The sequence below is a fragment of the Salmo salar genome, chromosome ssa11 (genome assembly GCF_905237065.1).
Source record: "Salmo salar chromosome ssa11, Ssal_v3.1, whole genome shotgun sequence".
Taxonomy (NCBI): Eukaryota; Metazoa; Chordata; class Actinopteri; order Salmoniformes; family Salmonidae; genus Salmo; species Salmo salar.
Genome location: NC_059452.1, coordinates 49,800,326 through 49,820,933, shown reverse-complemented (window position 1 = coordinate 49,820,933; position 20,608 = coordinate 49,800,326). Strand labels below are relative to the sequence as shown.

At 46.5% G+C, this 20,608-nt stretch overlaps 1 protein-coding gene across 1 annotated transcript in view; it reads right to left on the bottom strand.

The window, feature by feature from the left end:
- Positions 1-2,373: 2,373 nt before the first annotated feature.
- LOC106591806 (Krueppel-like factor 13) overlaps positions 2,374-20,608 on the bottom strand; it is a 43,857-nt gene continuing 25,622 nt past the window's right edge. The window contains exon 2 of the mRNA XM_045689747.1: positions 2,374-3,618. Coding sequence (XP_045545703.1) covers positions 3,245-3,618 — 374 coding nt within the window. The 3' untranslated portion in view covers positions 2,374-3,244. The remainder of the gene's footprint in view (positions 3,619-20,608) is intronic.

The following is a 20,608-nucleotide window of genomic DNA, read 5'->3' as shown; positions in this document are numbered from 1 at the left end:
ACTGTCCTCCTCATGTCTCCGAGCCTGTATGGGGCTATAACTCTAGTTAACTGTCGTCCTCATGTCTCCCAGCCTGTATGGGACTATAATAACTCTAGTTAACTGTCCTCCTCATGTCTCCCAGCCTGTATGGGGCTATAATAACTCTAGTTAACTGTCCTCCTCATGTCTCCCAGCCTGTATGGGGCTATAATAACTCTAGTTAGCTGTCCTCCTCATGTCTCCCAGCCTGTATGGGACTATAATAACTCTAGTTAACTGTTCTCCTCATGTCTCCCAGCCTGTATGGGACTATAATAACTCTAGTTAACTGTCCTCCTCATGTCTCCCAGCCTGTATGTGGCTATAACTCTAGTTAACTGTCCTCCTCATGTCTCCCAGCCTGTATGGGACTTAATAACTCTAGTTAACTGTCCTCCTCATGTCTCCCAGCCTGTATGTGGAACTAAATAACTCTAGTTAACTGTCCTCCTCATGTCTCCCAGCCTGTATGGGACTATAATAACTCTAGTTAACTGTCCTCCTCATGTCTCCCAGCCTGTATGGGACTATAACTCTAGTTAACTGTCCTCCTCATGTCTCCCAGCCTGTATGGGACTATAATAACTCTAGTTAACTGTCCTCCTCATGTCTCCCAGCCTGTATGGAACTATAATAACTCTAGTTAACTGTCCTCCTCATGTCTCCCAGCCTGTATGGGACTATAACTCTAGTTAACTGTCCTCATCATGTCTCCCAGCCTGTATGGGACTATAACTCTATTTAACTGTCCTCCTCATGTCTCCCAGCCTGTATGGGACTAAATAACTCTAGTTAACTGTCCTCCTCATGTCTCCCAGCCTGTATGGAACTATAATAACTCTAGTTAACTGTCCTCCTCATGTCTCCCAGCCTGTATGGGACTATAACTCTAGTTAACTGTCCTCCTCATGTCTCCCAGCCTGTATGGAACTATAATAACTCTATTTAACTGTCCTCCTCATGTCTCCCAGCCTGTATGGGACTATAACTCTAGTTAACTGTCCTCCTCATGTCTCCCAGCCTGTATGGGGCTATAATAACTCTAGTTAACTGTCCTCCTCATGTCTCCCAGCCTGTATGGGACTATAATAACTCTAGTTAACTGTCCTCCTCATGTCTCCCAGCCTGTATGGGGCTATAATAACTCTAGTTAACTGTCCTCCTCATGTCTCCCAGCCTGTATGGAACTATAATAACTCTAGTTAACTGTCCTCCTCATGTCTCCCAGCCTGTATGGGACTATAACTCTAGTTAACTGTCCTCCTCATGTCTCCCAGCCTGTATGGGGCTATAATAACTGTAGTTAACTGTCCTCCTCATGTCACCATGTGTTTATGATCGAGTCCTCCTCCCTGTCATTAGTGTCTTCCTGTCCTTCACCACCATGTCTCCCGAGACAGACGCTGTAATAACACCTCACACACACCCTGTCTGTCAACACGACACAGCGATGTGTGTGTGTACTGTATGTGTGTGTGTGTGTGTGTGTGTGTGTGTGTGTGTGTGTGTAGCTGGGTGAATCATGAGGATGATACTAATAAGATCAGGGGTGGGTGGCCAAACCCCAAACCATGTGCAGGGTTTTGTTCCAGCCCTGCAGAAACATGGCCTAAAGTGTTGTTGAGGACGAGGGTTTGAGAACTGTGTTGACCGTACAGCATTACATCGACTTGTCCTCAGACAGCTTCTTTGAAACTAACCTTCCATGGACTGGTGTGTTTACACGGGAACTGATCTCTCATGGATAATCGTGCATCTTGACGCAATTACACAAGAGTTGAGTTCTAGGTGTCTGAGCTGACATGGGAACTAAACATCTCTCCCCTGGATGAGGTTATGAAGCAACACAGCAGACACGTCTCTACTCTTATCTTCACATCCCCTTTTGAAGAAGTCTTACGTGTTGACCAACACAGCTCACTGCCACACTGTGGCTGTGGTTCACTGATGTAAGAGATTCAAGTCAGAGATATGGGCTTGGATTCAAATGACAGTGGAAGAGGTGAACAGTATGTTTCGTCTCTCTCTCTCTAGTCTCCACTGGTAATTTTGTGTCATCACCATTCAAAGATAAGACCTAGTTTGAAGGACTATTTCCATGGTTTCTTTCAGTGTGAAAAACAAAACAGAATTTATTCAAGGAGAGGAGTGCAATTCTCTTTGAGTGTAAGGCTATGTTGTGTGTGTGTGTGTGTGTGTGTGTGTGTGCGTGCGTGCGTGCGTGTGTGTGTTTCTGCGTGTCTTCATTGTGTCCATTCTTTCAAGCTATCAAAGGCCTTCCCTGAGCAGGGCAGAAGATTCAACCTGCATTGAATTTCAGAGTAAAGTGATGTTCGTATTTGTGCAGTCAAGTTAAAAGAAATAAAATGTGTTTATAATCCTGAGGATAAAGATGAAACCTCCCTAGCCATTTCAAATAAATGTAACATCCTGTAGTATTTAGAATATTGAATATCCCGTTCTGTGTTCTTTCTTGGCTGATTCTGCTAACTTTAAGTACCACAACCTAAATGAAACAATATTAAACAATGGCCTGAGGCTTCTCAAAGAGACAATGCCTACGCAGTACATTTGTTTACTATGGAAATATTGCCATCAGAAAGGCATTATTTTTGTCTTTGCTGTTGAAAGGATTGCTCTCCAATAGGCAGTATAGTACATGATGTAGAAGACAGTACAATGCAGCAAGCAGACAGAGCATTGGAAAGGAGGCCCGCTAGGTAAGTAACTGTGCAATAAGTGGAATGGTGGGGGGGGGGTCCCAATTAGGACCAGAGCCAATCAGAGGACCCTACTGACCAAAATAACGAATCAGAGTAGCTGCTGGGGTTTTGGCGTAGTCCCATTGAAGTCAAGGTTAGGGTGAGACGTTAGAACAAGGGACAGGGCATCAAGTTCTTTGAAAGGATTCCTTCTACCACCACGTGTCATGGTAAAAAGACTCCAGTGAGACTGGAGCAGGTGCTCAAGGGGATCCAGTCTAGGACCACCATCATGATAAAAAAAAAGATTTAAATAGCCTATTTCCATTGCAATGCTGTTGTGGGCTGAGACATTCCACAGGGCACCGGTGTAAAACCCAAACCCTGCGGTGGAAAAGGCCTAAAACAGACTGAAAGAGTCCTGTCCTGTCTGTGGTGTGTGTCTTGTCTTGTCTTGTGGGTGGGTGGATGGGTCAATCAGGGCGTTGGAGGCAGAGCCTGAAAGTGCTGTAGGCGGGGCTTTAAGGCGAGTTAGCTGGGCTGAGGGTGGGGCTGGGGCTGAGGGTGGGGCTGGACGAGTCGGAGCGGCTGTTGTAGTCGCTGAGCGATCCGGGGCGTGTACTACTCCCGACCACGCCCATTCCTCCGCCAACTCCTCCCATTCCTCCTCCCATTCCTCCGCCACACCCGTACGGCCGCTTCAACATGGCGGGCTGGAACTCGGAGTGGCGGCGAGCGTGCTTCATCAGGTGGTCGCTACGCATGAAGCGCTTGTCGCAGAGTGGGCAGCTGAACTTCTTCTCTCCGGTGTGGGTGCGGTAGTGACGGGCCAGCTCATCCGAACGGGCAAACTTCTTGTTGCAGTCAGGCCAGGTGCAGGGGAAGGGACGCTCTCCTGGAAGATACAGAGAGAGAGAGAGAGAGAGAGAGAGAGAGAGTCATTAGTTTACTGTTCATTTTTATTGTTTATTTCACTTTTGTTTATTATCTACTTCACTTGCTTTGGCAATGTTAACATATGTTTCCAATGCCAATAAAGCCCTAAATTGAGCCTAAATTGAATTGAATTGAGAGAGAGACAGAGAGAGAGAGAGAGAGAGAGAGAGAGAGAGAGAGAGAGAGAGAGAGATGGGTCAACCATACTGTGTGGAGGGAGAAGTATTACGTTCCTATGGTACGTCCCTCTGGACAAGCGAGGGACCCTGCCCTACATGAATGTAGTTGGAGACCCTGCCCTATATTAATGTAGTTGGGAACCCTGCCCTACATGAATGTAGTTGGGGACCCTGCCCTATTTTAATGTAGTTGGAGACCCTGCCCTATATTAATGTAGTTGGGAACCCTGCCCTATTTTAATGTAGTTGGGGACCCTGCCCTATATTAATGTAGTTGGGAACCCCTGCCCTATATTAATGTAGTGGGGACCCCTGCCCTATATTAATGTAGTTGGGACCCCTGCCCTATATTAATAGTGGGGACCCTGCCCTATATTAATGTAGTGGGGACCCCTGCCCTATATTAATGTAGTTGGGAACCCCTGCCCTATATTAATGTAGTTGGGAAGCCTGCCCTATATTAATGTAGTGGGGACCCTGCCCTATATTAATGTAGTTGGGAACCCCTGCCCTATATTAATGTAGTTGGGAACCCTGCCCTATATTCATGTAGTTGGGGGACCCTGTCCTATATTAATGTAGTTGGGAACCCCTGCCCTATATTAATGTAGTGGGGACCCCTGCCCTATATTAATGTAGTTGGGGACCCCCTGCCCTACATGAATGTAGTTGGAGACCCTGCCCTATATTAATGTAGTTGGGACCCTTGCCCTATATTAATGTAGTTGGGGAACCCTGCTCTATATTAATGTAGTGGGGACCCCTGCCCTATATTAATGTAGTTGGGAACCCTGCCCTATATTAATGTAGTTGGGAACCCCTGCCCTATATTAATGTAGTTGGGGACCCTGCCCTATATTAATGTAGTTGGGAACCCCTCCCCTATATTAATGTAGTGGGGACCCCTGCCCTATATTAATAGTGGGGACCCCTGCCCCATATTAATGTAGTTGGGGACCCCTGCCCTATATTAATGTAGTTGGGAAGCCTGCCCTATATTAATGTAGTTGGGGACCCTGCCCTATATTAATGTAGTTGGGAAGCCTGCCCTATATTAATGTAGTTGGGAAGCCTGCCCTATATTAATGTAGTTGGGGACCCCAGCCCTAAAGACAGTGGGCACATAGACATTTGAGAGGATTGGACAGGTATCATTGTAATAATAGCTTCATCTTGTCTTCTGATTGGCCAGGTGGAAATATTACCATATTGCTTCCACCTATCCAATCCTCACTGAGGGCCTCTGAGTCCCTCCCGTTGTCTATAGATCTGACCTCTCCCTAACCTTTGCACTCTGGTTGACATAATGACAGCAACAGCAGACTGTAATCACAACATCTCTATTTCCTGGAGTACTGTGCCTGCATCCCAGATGGCACCTGATCTAGGGCTCTGATCAAAAAGTAGTGCACTATATAGGGTGGTTCTGGTCTAAAGTAGTGCACTATGTAGGGTTCTGGTCTAATGTAGTGCACTATATAGGGGGGTTTTGGTCTAAAGTAGTGTACTATGTAGGGTTCTGGGCTAAAGTAGTGCACTGTGTAGGGTTCTGGTCTAAAGTAGTGCACTGTGTAGGGTTCTGGTCTAAAGTAGTGCACTATATAGGGTGGTTTTGGTCTAAAGTAGTGCACTATGTAGGGTTCTGGTCTAAAGTAGTGCACTGTGTAGGGTTCTGGTCTAAAGTAGTGCACTGTGTAGGGTTCTGGTCTAAAGTAATGCACTGTATAGGGTGGTTTTGGTCTAAAGTAGTGCACTATGTAGGGTTCTGGTCTAAAGTAGTGCACTGTGTAGGGTTCTGGTCTAAAGTAGTGCACTATATAGGGTGGTTTTGGTCTAAAGTAGTGCACTATGTAGGGTTCTGGTCTAAACTAGTGCACTGTGTAGGGTTCTGGTCTAAAGTAGTGCACTATATAGGGTGGTTTTGGTCTAAAGTAGTGCACTATGTAGGGTTCTGGTCTAAAGTAGTGCACTATGTAGGGTTCTGGTCTAAAGTAGTGCACTATGTAGAACCCTGGTAACAGGAAGTGGTGCACTAGGTAGGGGTCTGGTCTAAAGTAGTGCACTATATAGGATGTAAGCTTGTGACAGTGGTGAGAATGCCGTCCCATCAAAGTCATCTGTGGCCCCAGGCGATACTTAGCGTTTTCATCTATCTTTGTTACAGTCCTCTCACAGGCCCTATCTGAAAAGCCATGGTATCGGAGCAAACAGTGTTTTCAGTCATAAAGCCATGTGTTACTTCCAGAGAATAGACACTCTGCAAGCCTTTACTATACCTCAAAGATAGATGAAAAAGTATATTTCATAAATTTACTCAGACAGCGGTAAAACTAGCATGTAAATGTTTTATAGCAAATGATTTAAATGTGTAGATAAAGTGTAATATTACAAAGCTGGAATGAGGCCTCTAGTGAATGATGTAGCTAGCATCTTCCCATAATAAACTTTCCCATAATAAACCTTCCCATAGCAGTTTCAAAGCCGTCTCTAGTAGAGGTTTTCAATGGCAGCCTTATGTGCAGTTCAATAGAAATGGCTCCTGGAAACACACATGATAATGATCTCTGAAGCAGCATTCCTAGTTCCTGTTCTACCATGCTATTATCAACTGACACGGTACAGTAGAAACTACTGCCTCCCCTATACACTCCCCCCTCCACCCTCGCCCTTCACTATACACTCCACCCTCCCCCTCCACCCTCCCTCTTCACTATACACTCCCCCTCCCCCTCCACTATACACTCCCCCTCCACCCTCGCCCTCCACTATACACTCCACCCTCCCCCTCCACCCTCCCTCTTCACTATACAATCCCCCTCCACCCTCGCCCTTCACTATACACCCCACCCTCCCCCTCCACCCTCCCTCTTCACTATACACTCCCCCTCCCCCTCCACTATACACTCCACCCTCCCCCTCCCCTATACACTCACCCCTCCACCCTCGCCCTTCACTATACACTCCACCCTCCCCCTCCACCCTCCCTCTTCACTATACACTCCCCCCCTCCCCTCCACTATACACTCCACCCTCCCCCTCCACTATACACTCCACCCTCCCCTATACACTCCACCCTCCCCCTCCACTATACACTCCACCCTCCCCTATACACTCCACCCTCCCCCTCCACTATACACTCCCCCCTCCCCCTCCACTATACACTCCACCCTCCCCTCCACTATACACTCCACCCTCCCTTATACACTCCACCCTCCCCTATACACTCCACCCTCCCCTATACACTCCACCCTCCCCCTCCACTATACACTCCACCCTCCCCCTCCACTATACACTCCACCCTCCCCTATACACTCCACCCTCCCCCTCCACTATACACTCCACCCTCCCCTATACACTCCACCCTCCCCTCCCCTATACACTCCACCCTCCCCCTCCACTATACACTCCACCCTCCACTATACACTCCACCCTCCCCCTTCACCCTCCCCTCCACTATACACTCCACCCTCCACTATACACTCCACCCTCCCCCTTCACCCTCCCTCTTCACTATACACTCCACCCTCCCCTTCACCCTCCCTCTTCACTATACACTCCACCCTCCCCCTTCACCCTCCCTCTTCACTATACACTCCACCCTCCCCTCCCCCTCCACTATACACTCCACCCTCCACCCTCCCTCTTCACTATACACTCCACCCTCCCCCTCCACCTCCACTATACACTCCCCCCTCCCCTATACACTCCACCCTCCACCCTCCCTCTTCACTATACACTCCACCCTCCCCCTCCACCCTCCCCCTCCACTATACACTCCACCCTCCCTCTTCACTATACACTCCACCCTCCCCCTCCACTATACACTCCACCCTCCCCCTCCACCCTCCCCCTTCACTATACACTCCACCCTCCCCTCCACCCTCCCCCTCCACTATACACTCCTATGTAGACCAGGGCCTAAAGTATCCCACTCCATAAGTTTACTGCTCTATGTAGACCAGGGCCCAAAGTATTCCACTCCATAAGTTTACTGCTCTATGTAGACCAGGACCCAAAGTATTCCACTCCATAAGTTTACTGCTCTATGTAGACCAGGGCCCAAAGTATTCCACTCCATAAGTGTACTGCTCTATGTAGACCAGGGCCTAAAGTATTCCACTCCATAAGTTTACTGCTCTATGTAGACCAGGGCCCAAAGTATTCCCCTCCATAAGTTTACTGCTCTATGTAGACCAGGGCCCAAAGTATTCCTCTCCATAAGTGTACTGCTCTATGTAGACCAGGGCCTAAAGTATTCCACTCCATAAGTTTACTGCTCTATGTAGACCAGGGCCTAAAGTATTCCACTCCATAAGTTTACTGCTCTATGTAGACCAGGGCCTAAAGTATTCCACTCCATAAGTTTACTGCTCTATGTAGACCAGGGCCCAAAGTATTCCACTCCATAAGTTTACTGCTCTATGTAGACCAGGGCGCAAAGTATTCCACTCCATAAGTGGATAGGGTGCCATTTAGGATGCAGACATAAAGTAAATCATCTCCTTTCCACCAGGTGATAATACAGCCTTTAAATTATCTAAAAGAAAACACTACTGGTGTATTGTCCTTAGAGTGCTACCCCTAAGCATAACAGACTAGGCACAAAGACCTTCATTATTTTGGTTCCTAGTTCATATATAATATTCTGTCCCCGAGGACTGAAGTGGAAAAAATTATTTGGTACAACGAATAGACTTTTACCTGACGTCATAACAATCAATCAAATTTATAAAGCCCTTTTTACATCAGCTGATGTCCCAAAGTGCTGTACAGAAACCCAGCCTAAAACCCTCAAACAACAAGCAATGCAGGTGTAGAAGCACGGTGGCTAGGAAAAACTCCCTAGAAAGGCAGTAACCTAGGAAGAAACCTAGAGAGGTACCAGGCTCTGAGGGGTGGCCAGTCCTCTTCTGGCTGTGCCGGGTGGAGATTATAAGAGTACAACAGTGCAACACTCTTACCTGAGGTCACTACACTCATACCTGACATTACAACCCTCTTGCTAACAAGCAAAAAACTCAAACAGGTAGTACAAGTGGTCCGATGAAGCGGATGCAAAACTACAGCAGTGGTTCCCAAACTGTGGGGTCGGCACAGGGGGCACGGGGTCGTCCAGGCTCTTAACCTGTTGGGGATAGGGGGCAGTATTTACACGGCCGGATAAAAAACGTACCCGATTTAATCTGGTTACTACTCCTGCCCAGTAACTAGAATATGCATATAATTATTGGCTTTGGATAGAAAACACCCTAAAGTTTCTAAAAGTGTTTGAATGGTGTCTGTGAGTATAACAGAACTCATATGGCAGGCAAAAACCTGAGAAGATTCCATACAGGAAGTGACCAGTCTGACAAGTTCTTGTTAATCTTGGCTCTTTTTCTTGAAGACTGAGGATCTTTGCTGTAACGTGACACTTCCTACGGCTCCCATAGGCTCTCAGAACCCAGGAAAAAGCTGAATGATATCGAGGCAGCCCCAGGCTGAAACACATTAGCGCGTTTGGATAGTGGCCGATCAGAGGACAATGGGCTTAGGCGCGTGGACGAGTCGACCCCATGCTTTATTTTCTTTCGTCTTTTTACCTAAACGCAGATTCCCGGTCGGAATATTATCGCTTTTTTACGAGAAAAATGGCATAAAAATTGATTTTAAACAGCGGTTGACATGCTTCGAAGTACGGTAATGGAATATTTAGAATTTTTTTGTCACGAAATGCATCGTGCTCGTCACCCTTCTTTACCATTCAGATAGTGTCTTGAACGCACGAACAAAACGCCGCTATTTGGATATAACTATGGATTATTTTGAACCAAACCAACATTTGTTATTGAAGTAGAAGTCCTGGGAGTGCATTCTGACGAAGACAACAAAAGGTAATCAAACTTTTATAATAGTAAATCTGATTTTGGTGAAGGCTAAACTTGCCGGGTGTCTAAATAACTAGCCCGTGATGGCTGGGCTATGTACTTAGAATATTGCAAAATGTGCTTTCACCAAAAAGCTATTTTAAAATCGGACATATCGAGTGCATAGAGGAGTTCTGTATCTATAATTCTTAAAATAATTGTTATGCTTTTTGTGAACGTTTATTGTGAGTAATTTAGTAAATTGTTAGCAAATTCCCCGGAAAAAAGTGCTAGTTCTGAACGTCACATGCTAATGTAAAAAGCTGTTTTTTGATATAAATATGAACTTGATTGAACAAAACATGCATGTATTGTATAACATAATGTCCTAGGTGTGTCATCTGATGAAGATCATCAAAGGTTAGTGCTGCATTTAGCTGTGGTTTGGATTTATGTGACATTATATGCTAGCTTGAAAAATGGGTGTCTGATTATTTATGGCTGGGTACTCTGCTGACATAATCTAATGTTTTGCTTTCGTTGTAAAGCCTTTTTGAAATCGGACAGTGTGGTTAGATTAACGAGAGTCTTGTCTTTAAAATGGTGTAAAATAGTCATATGTTTGAGAAATTGAAGTAATAGCATTTCTAAGGTATTTGAATAACGCGCCACAGTATTCCACTGGCTGTTACGTAGGTGGGACGATTTCCCGCCGACCCTAGAGAGGTTAAAAAAAAAAAAACTCAACTTTTTTTTGTAAGAACTCAGTCCAGCTTAAATTTAGTCCTGAAAGTTCTAATAGTAGAATGTACAAGGTGACATTTCTAAACTGGGTATTACATCATCAGTTCCTCTTGTCATCTTAGTCATTGTACACATTAGAGAGATATTTATAACTAGTCAGGAATGGCCAGATGAATCAGCCCATGTCACTCTTTTTATTCACTTTTTTTAGCCCATAGATATTGTTGTAGTTTTTGAGTCACTCCAATATCACATGAACACGCATTAGACATAACAAATTGTATAGAATTGCAAGAAAATTTGTTTTAAAACTGCAAAATGTTCTTTGCACCCCATGATAATAATGTGTACAATTGTAGAAATAAGCTTTAAACCTACAAAATATTCTCTCCACCAACAAGAGGGGTGTGAACAGTTTGTGTCATGAACAGTACTGGTGACCATAGAAACAGACGTGGCACGTGTGGGGGGGTTGTGGGACGATGACGACGGGGGGGGGGGGGCTACAGGATGTTCCCCAGACCGTTTCGCTAGCACAGACTGGAATATGTCCTGAGCCTACCAGACGAGCTAAATGCCTTCTATGCTAGCTTTCGAGGCAAGCAACACTGAACCATGCATGACAGCACCATCTGTTCCAGAAGACTGTGTGATCACGATCAGTAAGATCTTTAAACAGGTCAACATTCACAACGCCGCAGGGACAGATGGATTACCAGGACGCGTACTCAGAGCATGCGTTGATCAGCTGGCAAGTGTCTTCACTGACATTTTCAACCTCTGCCCCGACCCAGTCTTTAATATCTACATGTTTCAAGCAGACCACCATAGTCCCTGTGCCCAAGAAAGCCAAGGTAACCTGTCTAAATGACTACCGCCCAGTAGCGCTCCCAAGACAATGTCATCTATTACTCCTACAGACATGTATTAGACGTTCATTTGAGGTCGAACCAAACAGAAGGTTAGTAATACACAGTAGTATTAGTAATACACAGCCACGCTAACTAACTCTACCAACTCAAACCAACGGACACTGTCTTTCACCTCCTACCTGACTAACTCTACCAACTCAAACCAACGGACACTGTCTTTCACCTCCTACCTGACTAACTCTACCAACTCAAACCAACAGCCACTGTCTTTATCATCCTACCTGACTAACTCTACCAACTCAAACCAACAGCCACTGTCTTTATCATCCTACCTGACTAACTCTACCAACTCAAACCAACAGCCACTGTCTTTATCATCTTACCTGACTAACTCTACCAACACATACTACCTACTGACACTGTCTTTATCATCCTACCTGACTAACTCTACCAACACATACTACCTACTGACACTGTCTTTATCATCCTACCTGACTAACTCTACCAACACATACTACGTACTGACACTGTCTTTATCATCCTACCTGACTAACTCTACCAACACATACTACCTACTGACACTGTCTTTATCATCCTACCTGACTAACTCTACCAACACATACTACCAACAGCCACTGTCTTTCACCTCCTACCTGACTGATCCTAGCAACACAAAGAGCCTGCTGGGGATTTACTGTTGAGATGAGCTGAATTACAAACTACATCTGTTTATGTAACGTCAAGGGCTGCTCCCAAACAACATCCTATTCCCTACATAGTGCACAACGCGCCCTATTTGGCCCTGGTCAACAGTAGTGCACTATATAGGGAATAGAGTGCCATTTGGGAAGCAGCCCCAGTTACAAAGCAGCAGAGGGTAATGTATCCCAGTCCTTCAATATTTAACAGCTTTTCAGAGGTGACTGGATCTGGGAGGTGTCAATGGTGGAAGAGAGACTGCTGGGATATCATGACTCAACAGACATCCGCTATCAACACAGTGGATGAGAGACTACTGGGATATCATGACTCAACAGACATCAGGTATCAACACAGTGGAGGAGAGACTACTGGGATATCATGACTCAACAGACAACAGGTACCAACACAGTGGAGGAGAGACTACTGGGATATCATGACTCAACAGACATCAGGTATCAACACAGTGGAGGAGAGACTACTGGGATATCATGACTCAACAGACATCAGGTATCAACACAGTGGAGGAGAGACTACTGGGATATCATGACTCAACAGACATCAGGTATCAACACAGTGGATGAGAGACTACTGGGATATCACCTGAATTCTGATCACCTGTTCACACACCTGTATGTCATTATCACACACTATTTAGTTCAGTTCTCTGCACCCCGTCATTGTGAGGTATTGTTTGTTTTGATACACATTCTATTCGGAGCGCTGTTCATTTCCGTATTAGTCCTCCTGTGTATCGTAGTTTTTGTCCACCCTCACTAACGACACCTTTTTGCCTATTCCCTGCCTGTACTATTGATCAGATTTCCTGTCGTTAACCTCTTGCCTGATCTCCCGGACGACGTTACTAGCCTTTTCCCTGCCTGTACTGTTGCCTTTTTGGAGTCCCTGTGTATGACCTTCTGCCTGCCCCTGGACCCAGCTACCTGCCTACTCCTGTGTATGACCTTCTGCCTGCCCCTGGACCCAGCTACCTGACTCCTCCTGTGTATGACCTTCTGCCTGCCCCTGGACCCAGCTACCTGCCTCCTCCTGTGTATGACCTTCTGCCTGCCCCTGGACCCAGCTACCTGCCTCCTCCTGTGTATGACCTTCTGCCTGCCCCTGGACCCAGCTACCTGCCTCCTCCTGTGTATGACCTTCTGCCTGCCCCTGGACCCAGCCACCTGACTCCTCCTGTGTATGACCTTCTGCCTGCCCCTGGACCCAGCTACCTGCCTCCTCCTGTGTATGACCTTCTGCCTGCCCCTGGACCCAGCCACCTGACTCCTCCTGTGTATGACCTTCTGCCTGCCCCTGGACCCAGCTACCTGCCTCCTCCTGTGTATGACCTTCTGCCTGCCCCTGGACCCAGCTACCTGCCTCCTCCTGTGGTCCTTTGCAATAAACACCTGCTGCACCCTGCGCTTGAAACCAGCTCTCTGTTTCCCCTCGTGTTCATTACAAGTACTGTAATCAGAATGATTTCTCTGAACATACAGTATAATGATAACAACAGTACTGTAATCAGAATGATTTCTCTGAACATACAGTATAATGATAACAGCAGTACTGTAATCAGAATGATTTATCTGAACATACAGTATAACGATGACAACAGTACTGTAATCAGAATGATTACTCTGAACATACAGTATAATGATAACAACAGTACTGTAATCAGAATGATTTCTCTGAACATACAGTATAATGATAACAACAGTACTAGAATACAGTAACAGTACTCTAGCTATCTGTTAAGGACACTTGGGCTATCTGTATTTAGTTAGATAGTTCACGCAGCAAAAAATGTCAGTCCTGGAATCCATAATCTATATTCTATCATGAATGACTGTGTCCAACTCAGTCCTTAACCCAATGTGTTTTCACAAAATGGTGGTTGGTGACACGGGATACCCAGTAATTAGTTCTGAGTTCTGACTAGTTTCTCCTGAGCTGTGGCTATAGACTGGCTATAAACAGATACAAGGGGACTCAGTACCTTCAGACACACCCACATGGCCAGACACACCCACATGGTCAGACACACCCACATGGCCAGACACACCCACATGGCCAGACACACCCACATGGCCAGACACACCCACATGACCAGACACACCCACATGGCCAGACACATCCACATGGTCAGACACACCCACATGGCCAGACACACACGTACATGGCCAGACACACCCACGTGGCCAGACACATCCACATGGTCAGACACACCCACATGGCCAGACACACCCACATGGCTAGACACACCCACATGGTCAGACACACCCACATGGTCAGACACACCCACATGGTCAGACACACCCACATGGCCAGACACACCCACAAAGCCAGACAAAACCACACAAAGCCTGTAACTACAGCTCTCTGGTTCTGGAGAACAGTTAGTGAAACCCAAACAAAGCCTGTAACTACAGCTCTCTGGTTCTGGAGAACAGTTAGTGAAACCCAAACAAAGCCTGTAACTACAGCTCTCTGGTTCTGGAGAACAGTTAGTGAAACCCAAACAAAGCCTGTAACTACAGCTCTCTGGTTCTGGAGAACAGTTAGTGAAACCCAAACAAAGCCTGTAACTACAGCTCTCTGGTTCTGGAGAACAGTTAGTGAAACCCAAACAAAGCCTGTAACTACAGCTCTCTGGTTCTGGAGAACAGTTAGTGAAACCCAAACAAAGCCTGTAACTACGTCTCTCTGGTTCTGGAGAACAGTTAGTGAAACCCAAACAAAGCCTGTAACTACGTCTCTCTGGTTCTGGAGAACAGTTAGTGAAACCCAAACAAAGCCTGTAACTACAGCTCTCTGGTTCTGGAGAACAGTTAGTGAAACCCAAACAAAGCCTGTAACTACAGCTCTCTGGTACTAGAATGGAGGAGAGAGGAGAGTGGTGGCTATAGAAACATGCTGTACTATGGACTTCTGTTCTCCATGCTGCTGTGACACGCTATGGTTGTGTCCCAAATGGAAAACTATTCCCTATAGTCCACTACTGTAGACAGAAGTAGTGCATTATATAGAGAAATAGAGTTCCATTTGGGACTCAGCCTATCTCTGTCCTCCATACAGCCGGTGGCTCCATCCCGCCCACATCATAAGTGTTATTGCTTCTGAACAATAACAGTAAAAGCCAACAAGCTGGAAATGTCTGAATGATGTTTGTGTTCCAGCTGTAATAACAGAGACCTAGTCACCCTTACATAAGGTCAGGCCTGCTGTAATTACAGACCTAGTCACCCTGACATAAGGTCAGGCCTGCTGTAATTACAGACCTAGTCACTCTTACATAAGGTCAGGCCTGCTGTAATTACAGACCTAGTCACCCTTACATAAGGTCAGGCCTGCTGTAATTACAGACCTAGTCACCCTTACATAAGGTCAGGCCTGCTGTAATTACAGACCTAGTCACCCTTACATAAGGTCAGGCCTGCTGTAATTACAGACCTAGTCACCCTTACATAAGGTCAGGCCTGCTGTAATTACAGACCTAGTCACCCTTACATAAGGTCAGGCCTGCTGTAATTACAGACCTAGTCACCCTTACATAAGGTCAGGCCTGCTGTAATTACAGACCTAGTCACCCTTACATAAGGTCAGGCCTGCTGTAATAACAGAGACCTAGTCACCCTTACATAAGGTCAGGCCTGCTGTAATTACAGAGACCTAGTCACCGTGACATAAGGTCAGGCCTGCTGTAATAACAGAGACCTAATCACCCTTACATAAGGTCAGGCCTGCTGTAATTACAGACCTAGTCACCCTTACATAAGGTCAGGCCTGCTGTAATAACAGAGACCTAGTCACCCTTACATAAGGTCAGGCCTGCTGTAATTACAGAGACCTAGTCACCTTAACATAAGGTCAGGCCTGCTGTAATTACAGAGACCTAGTCACCCTAACATAAGGTCAGGCCTGCTGTAATTACAGAGACCTAGTCACCCTGACATAAGGTCAGGCCTGCTGTAATTACAGACCTAGTCACCCTTACATAAGGTCAGGCCTGCTGTAATTACAGACCTAGTCACCCTTACATAAGGTCAGGCCTGCTGTAATTACAGACCTAGTCACCCTTACATAAGGTCAGGCCTGCTGTAATTACAGACCTAGTCACCCTTACATAAGGTCAGGCCTGCTGTAATTACAGACCTAGTCACCCTTACATAAGGTCAGGCCTGCTGTAATTACAGACCTAGTCACCCTTACATAAGGTCAGGCCTGCTGTAATAACAGAGACCTAGTCACCCTTACATAAGGTCAGGCCTGCTGTAATTACAGAGACCTAGTCACCGTGACATAAGGTCAGGCCTGCTGTAATAACAGAGACCTAATCACCCTTACATAAGGTCAGGCCTGCTGTAATTACAGACCTAGTCACCCTTACATAAGGTCAGGCCTGCTGTAATAACAGAGACCTAGTCACCCTTACATAAGGTCAGGCCTGCTGTAATTACAGAGACCTAGTCACCTTAACATAAGGTCAGGCCTGCTGTAATTACAGAGACCTAGTCACCCTAACATAAGGTCAGGCCTGCTGTAATTACAGAGACCTAGTCACCCTGACATAAGGTCAGGCCTTCTGTAATTACAGAGACCTAGTCACCCTTACATAAGGTCAGGCCTGCTGTAATTACAGAGACCTAGTTACCCTTACATAAGGTCAGGCCTGCTGTAATTACAGAGACCTAGTCACCCTTACATAAGGTCAGGCCTGCTGTAATAACAGAGACCTAGTCACCCTTACATAAGTTCAGGCCTGCTGTAATTACAGAGACCTAGTCACCCTTACATAAGGTCAGGCCTGCTGTAATTACAGAGACCTAGTCACCCTTACATAAGGTCAGGCCTGCTGTAATTACAGAGACCTAGTCACCCTAACATAAGGTCAGGCCTGCTGTAATTACAGACCTAGTCACCCTGACATAAGGTCAGGCCTGCTGTAATTACAGACCTAGTCACCCTTACATAAGGTCAGGCCTGCTGTAATTACAGAGACCTAGTCACCCTTACATAAGGTCAGGCCTGCTGTAATTACAGAGACCTAGTCACCGTGACATAAGGTCAGGCCTGCTGTAATAACAGAGACCTAATCACCCTTACATAAGGTCAGGCCTGCTGTAATTACAGACCTAGTCACCCTTACATAAGGTCAGGCCTGCTGTAATAACAGAGACCTAGTCACCCTTACATAAGGTCAGGCCTGCTGTAATTACAGAGACCTAGTCACCTTAACATAAGGTCAGGCCTGCTGTAATTACAGAGACCTAGTCACCCTAACATAAGGTCAGGCCTGCTGTAATTACAGAGACCTAGTCACCCTGACATAAGGTCAGGCCTTCTGTAATTACAGAGACCTAGTCACCCTTACATAAGGTCAGGCCTGCTGTAATTACAGAGACCTAGTTACCCTTACATAAGGTCAGGCCTGCTGTAATTACAGAGACCTAGTCACCCTTACATAAGGTCAGGCCTGCTGTAATAACAGAGACCTAGTCACCCTTACATAAGTTCAGGCCTGCTGTAATTACAGAGACCTAGTCACCCTTACATAAGGTCAGGCCTGCTGTAATTACAGAGACCTAGTCACCCTTACATAAGGTCAGGCCTGCTGTAATTACAGAGACCTAGTCACCCTAACATAAGGTCAGGCCTGCTGTAATTACAGACCTAGTCACCCTGACATAAGGTCAGGCCTGCTGTAATTACAGACCTAGTCACCCTTACATAAGGTCAGGCCTGCTGTAATTACAGAGACCTAGTCACCCTTACATAAGGTCAGGCCTGCTGTAATTACAGAGACCTAGTCACCCTAACATAAGGTCAGGCCTGCTGTAATTACAGAGATCTAGTCACCCTTACATAAGGTCAGGCCTGCTGTAATTACAGAGACCTAGTCACCCTTACATAAGGTCAGGCCTGCTGTAATTACAGACCTAGTCACCCTTACATAAGGTCAGGCCTGCTGTAATTACAGACCTAGTCACCCTGACATAAGGTCAGGCCTGCTGTAATAACAGACCTAGTCACTCTTACATAAGGTCAGGCCTGCTGTAATTACAGAGACCTAGTCACCCTTACATAAGGTCAGGCCTGCTGTAATTACAGACCTAGTCACCCTTACATAAGGTCAGGCCTGCTGTAATTACAGACCTAGTTACCCTTACATAAGGTCAGGCCTGCTGTAATAACAGAGACCTAGTCACCCTTACATAAGGTCAGGCCTGCTGTAATTACAGACCTAGTCACCCTTACATAAGGTCAGGCCTGCTGTAATTACAGACCTAGTCACCCTTACATAAGGTCAGGCCTGCTGTAATTACAGAGACCTAGTCACCCTTACATAAGGTCAGGCCTGCTGTAATTACAGAGACCTAGTCACCCTTACATAAGGTCAGGCCTGCTGTAATTACAGAGACCTAGTCACCCTTACATAAGGTCAGGCTTGGCCTGGGTTGTACTGGCAGTTTTGGTAACAAAACAAGAACAGGCACACACACACACACACACACACACACACACACACACACACACACACACACACACACACACACACACACACAGGTCAGGCCTGCTGTAATTACAGACCTAGTCACCCTTACATAAGGTCAGGCCTGCTGTAATTACAGACCTAGTTACCCTTACATAAGGTCAGGCCTGCTGTAATTACAGACCTAGTCACCCTTACATAAGGTCAGGCCTGCTGAAATTACAGAGACCTAGTCACCCTTACATAAGGTCAGGCCTGCTGTAATTACAGAGACCTAGTCACCCTTACATAAGGTCAGGCCTGCTGTAATTACAGAGACCTAGTCACCCTTACATAAGGTCAGGCCTGCTGTAATAACAGAGACCTAGTCACCCTTACATAAGGTCAGGCTTGGCCTGGGTTGTACTGGCTGTTTTGGTAACAAAACAAGAACAGGCACACACACACACACACACACACACACACACACACACACACACACACACACACACACACACACACACACACACACACACACGTGCACAAGCAGATCAGACACACACACTCACACGTAGGGGTTGTTTTCCTGGTCAGGATGGTAGAAACAGAACGGCGCTGTGGAGAGAGACGCTTTGAGAACAGCTCTTTGTCCTTAAAGAGGGAACAATGAGGGAAGCCACAGGCTCTGTCCCAAATGGCACACTATTCCCTGTATAGTGCACTATGTAGGCAATGGGCCCTGGTCAAAAGTAGTGCACTATAAAGGGAATAGGGTACCATTTGGGATGAACATACAGTCAAGTGGGATTATTGTTCCAGGACAAACAAAACTAGCATGAGGCATGCTATGCTGCTTACACCCATAGTCTACAAATGATTCATGATGCTGCTAACAGCCATATTCTGCAAATGATTCATGCCAGAATATGAAAACAAATATTTCTTCCAGACCCACGTCTTTTGCCTTGTGTGACCTCTGTGTGACCTCTGTGTGACCTCTGTGTGACCTCTGTGTGCGTGTTCCTAGTCGTTAGGGCACAGTGCTCCTTGATGCCTTCTTAACTTCCTGATAAGTGGCCCTTCTCTGGAGTTCAGACACACACGCTTTCTGGGAATGGGAGTGCCAGCGGTAATCAGGGAAGATTTCATTCGTTAGAATGAACACATTGACCCACTTCCACTGTGAGGCTGTTACATCAATCCTGTGTGTGTGTGTGTGTGTGTGTGTGTGTGTGTGTGTGTGTGTGTGTGTGTGTGTGTGTGTGTGTGTGTGTGTGTACAGTAGCTCCAGTACATCGGTGGCCAAACACAGAATCTCCCCTCAGGCCCTAACTCTCATTATGTCACAGTAGCTGCTCTTATGTAAACACCCTCATTCACAGTCAGTAGACAGGAGAGACAGGAATGACAGGAGAGACAGGAGTGACAGGAGAGACAGGAGTGACAGGAGAGACAGGAGTGACAGGAGAGACAGGAGAGACAGGAGAGACAGGAGTGACAGGAGTGACAGGAGAGAGGAGAGACAGGAGAGAGGAGAGACAGGAGTGACAGGAGTGACAGGAGAGAGGAGAGACAGGAGAGAGGAGAGACAGGAGTGACAGGAGAGACAGGAGAGACAGGAGTGACAGGAGAGACAGGAGAGACAGGAGAGACAGGAGAGACAGGAGAGACAGGAGTGACAGGAGAGACAGGAGTGACAGGAGTGACAGGAGAGAGGAGAGACAGGAGTGACAGGAGAGACAGGAGAGACAGGAGTGACAGGAGAGAGTAGAGACAGGAGTGACAGGAGTGACAGGAGAGACAGGAGAGACAGGAGAGACAGGAGTGACAGGAGTGACAGAAGAGACAGGAGAGACAGGAGTGACAGGAGAGATGAGAGACAGGAGTGACAGGAGAGACAGGAGAGAGGAGAGACAGGAGTGACAGGAGTGACAGGAGAGACAGGAGTGACAGGAGAGACAGGAGAGACAGGAATGACAGGAGAGACAGGAGTGACAGGAGACAGGAGAGACAGGAGAGACAGGAGAGACAGGAATGACAGGAGAGACAGGAATGACAGGAGAGACAGGAGTGACAGGAGAGACAGGAGAGACAGGAGGGACAGGAGGGACAGGAGAGAGGAGAGACAGGAGTGACA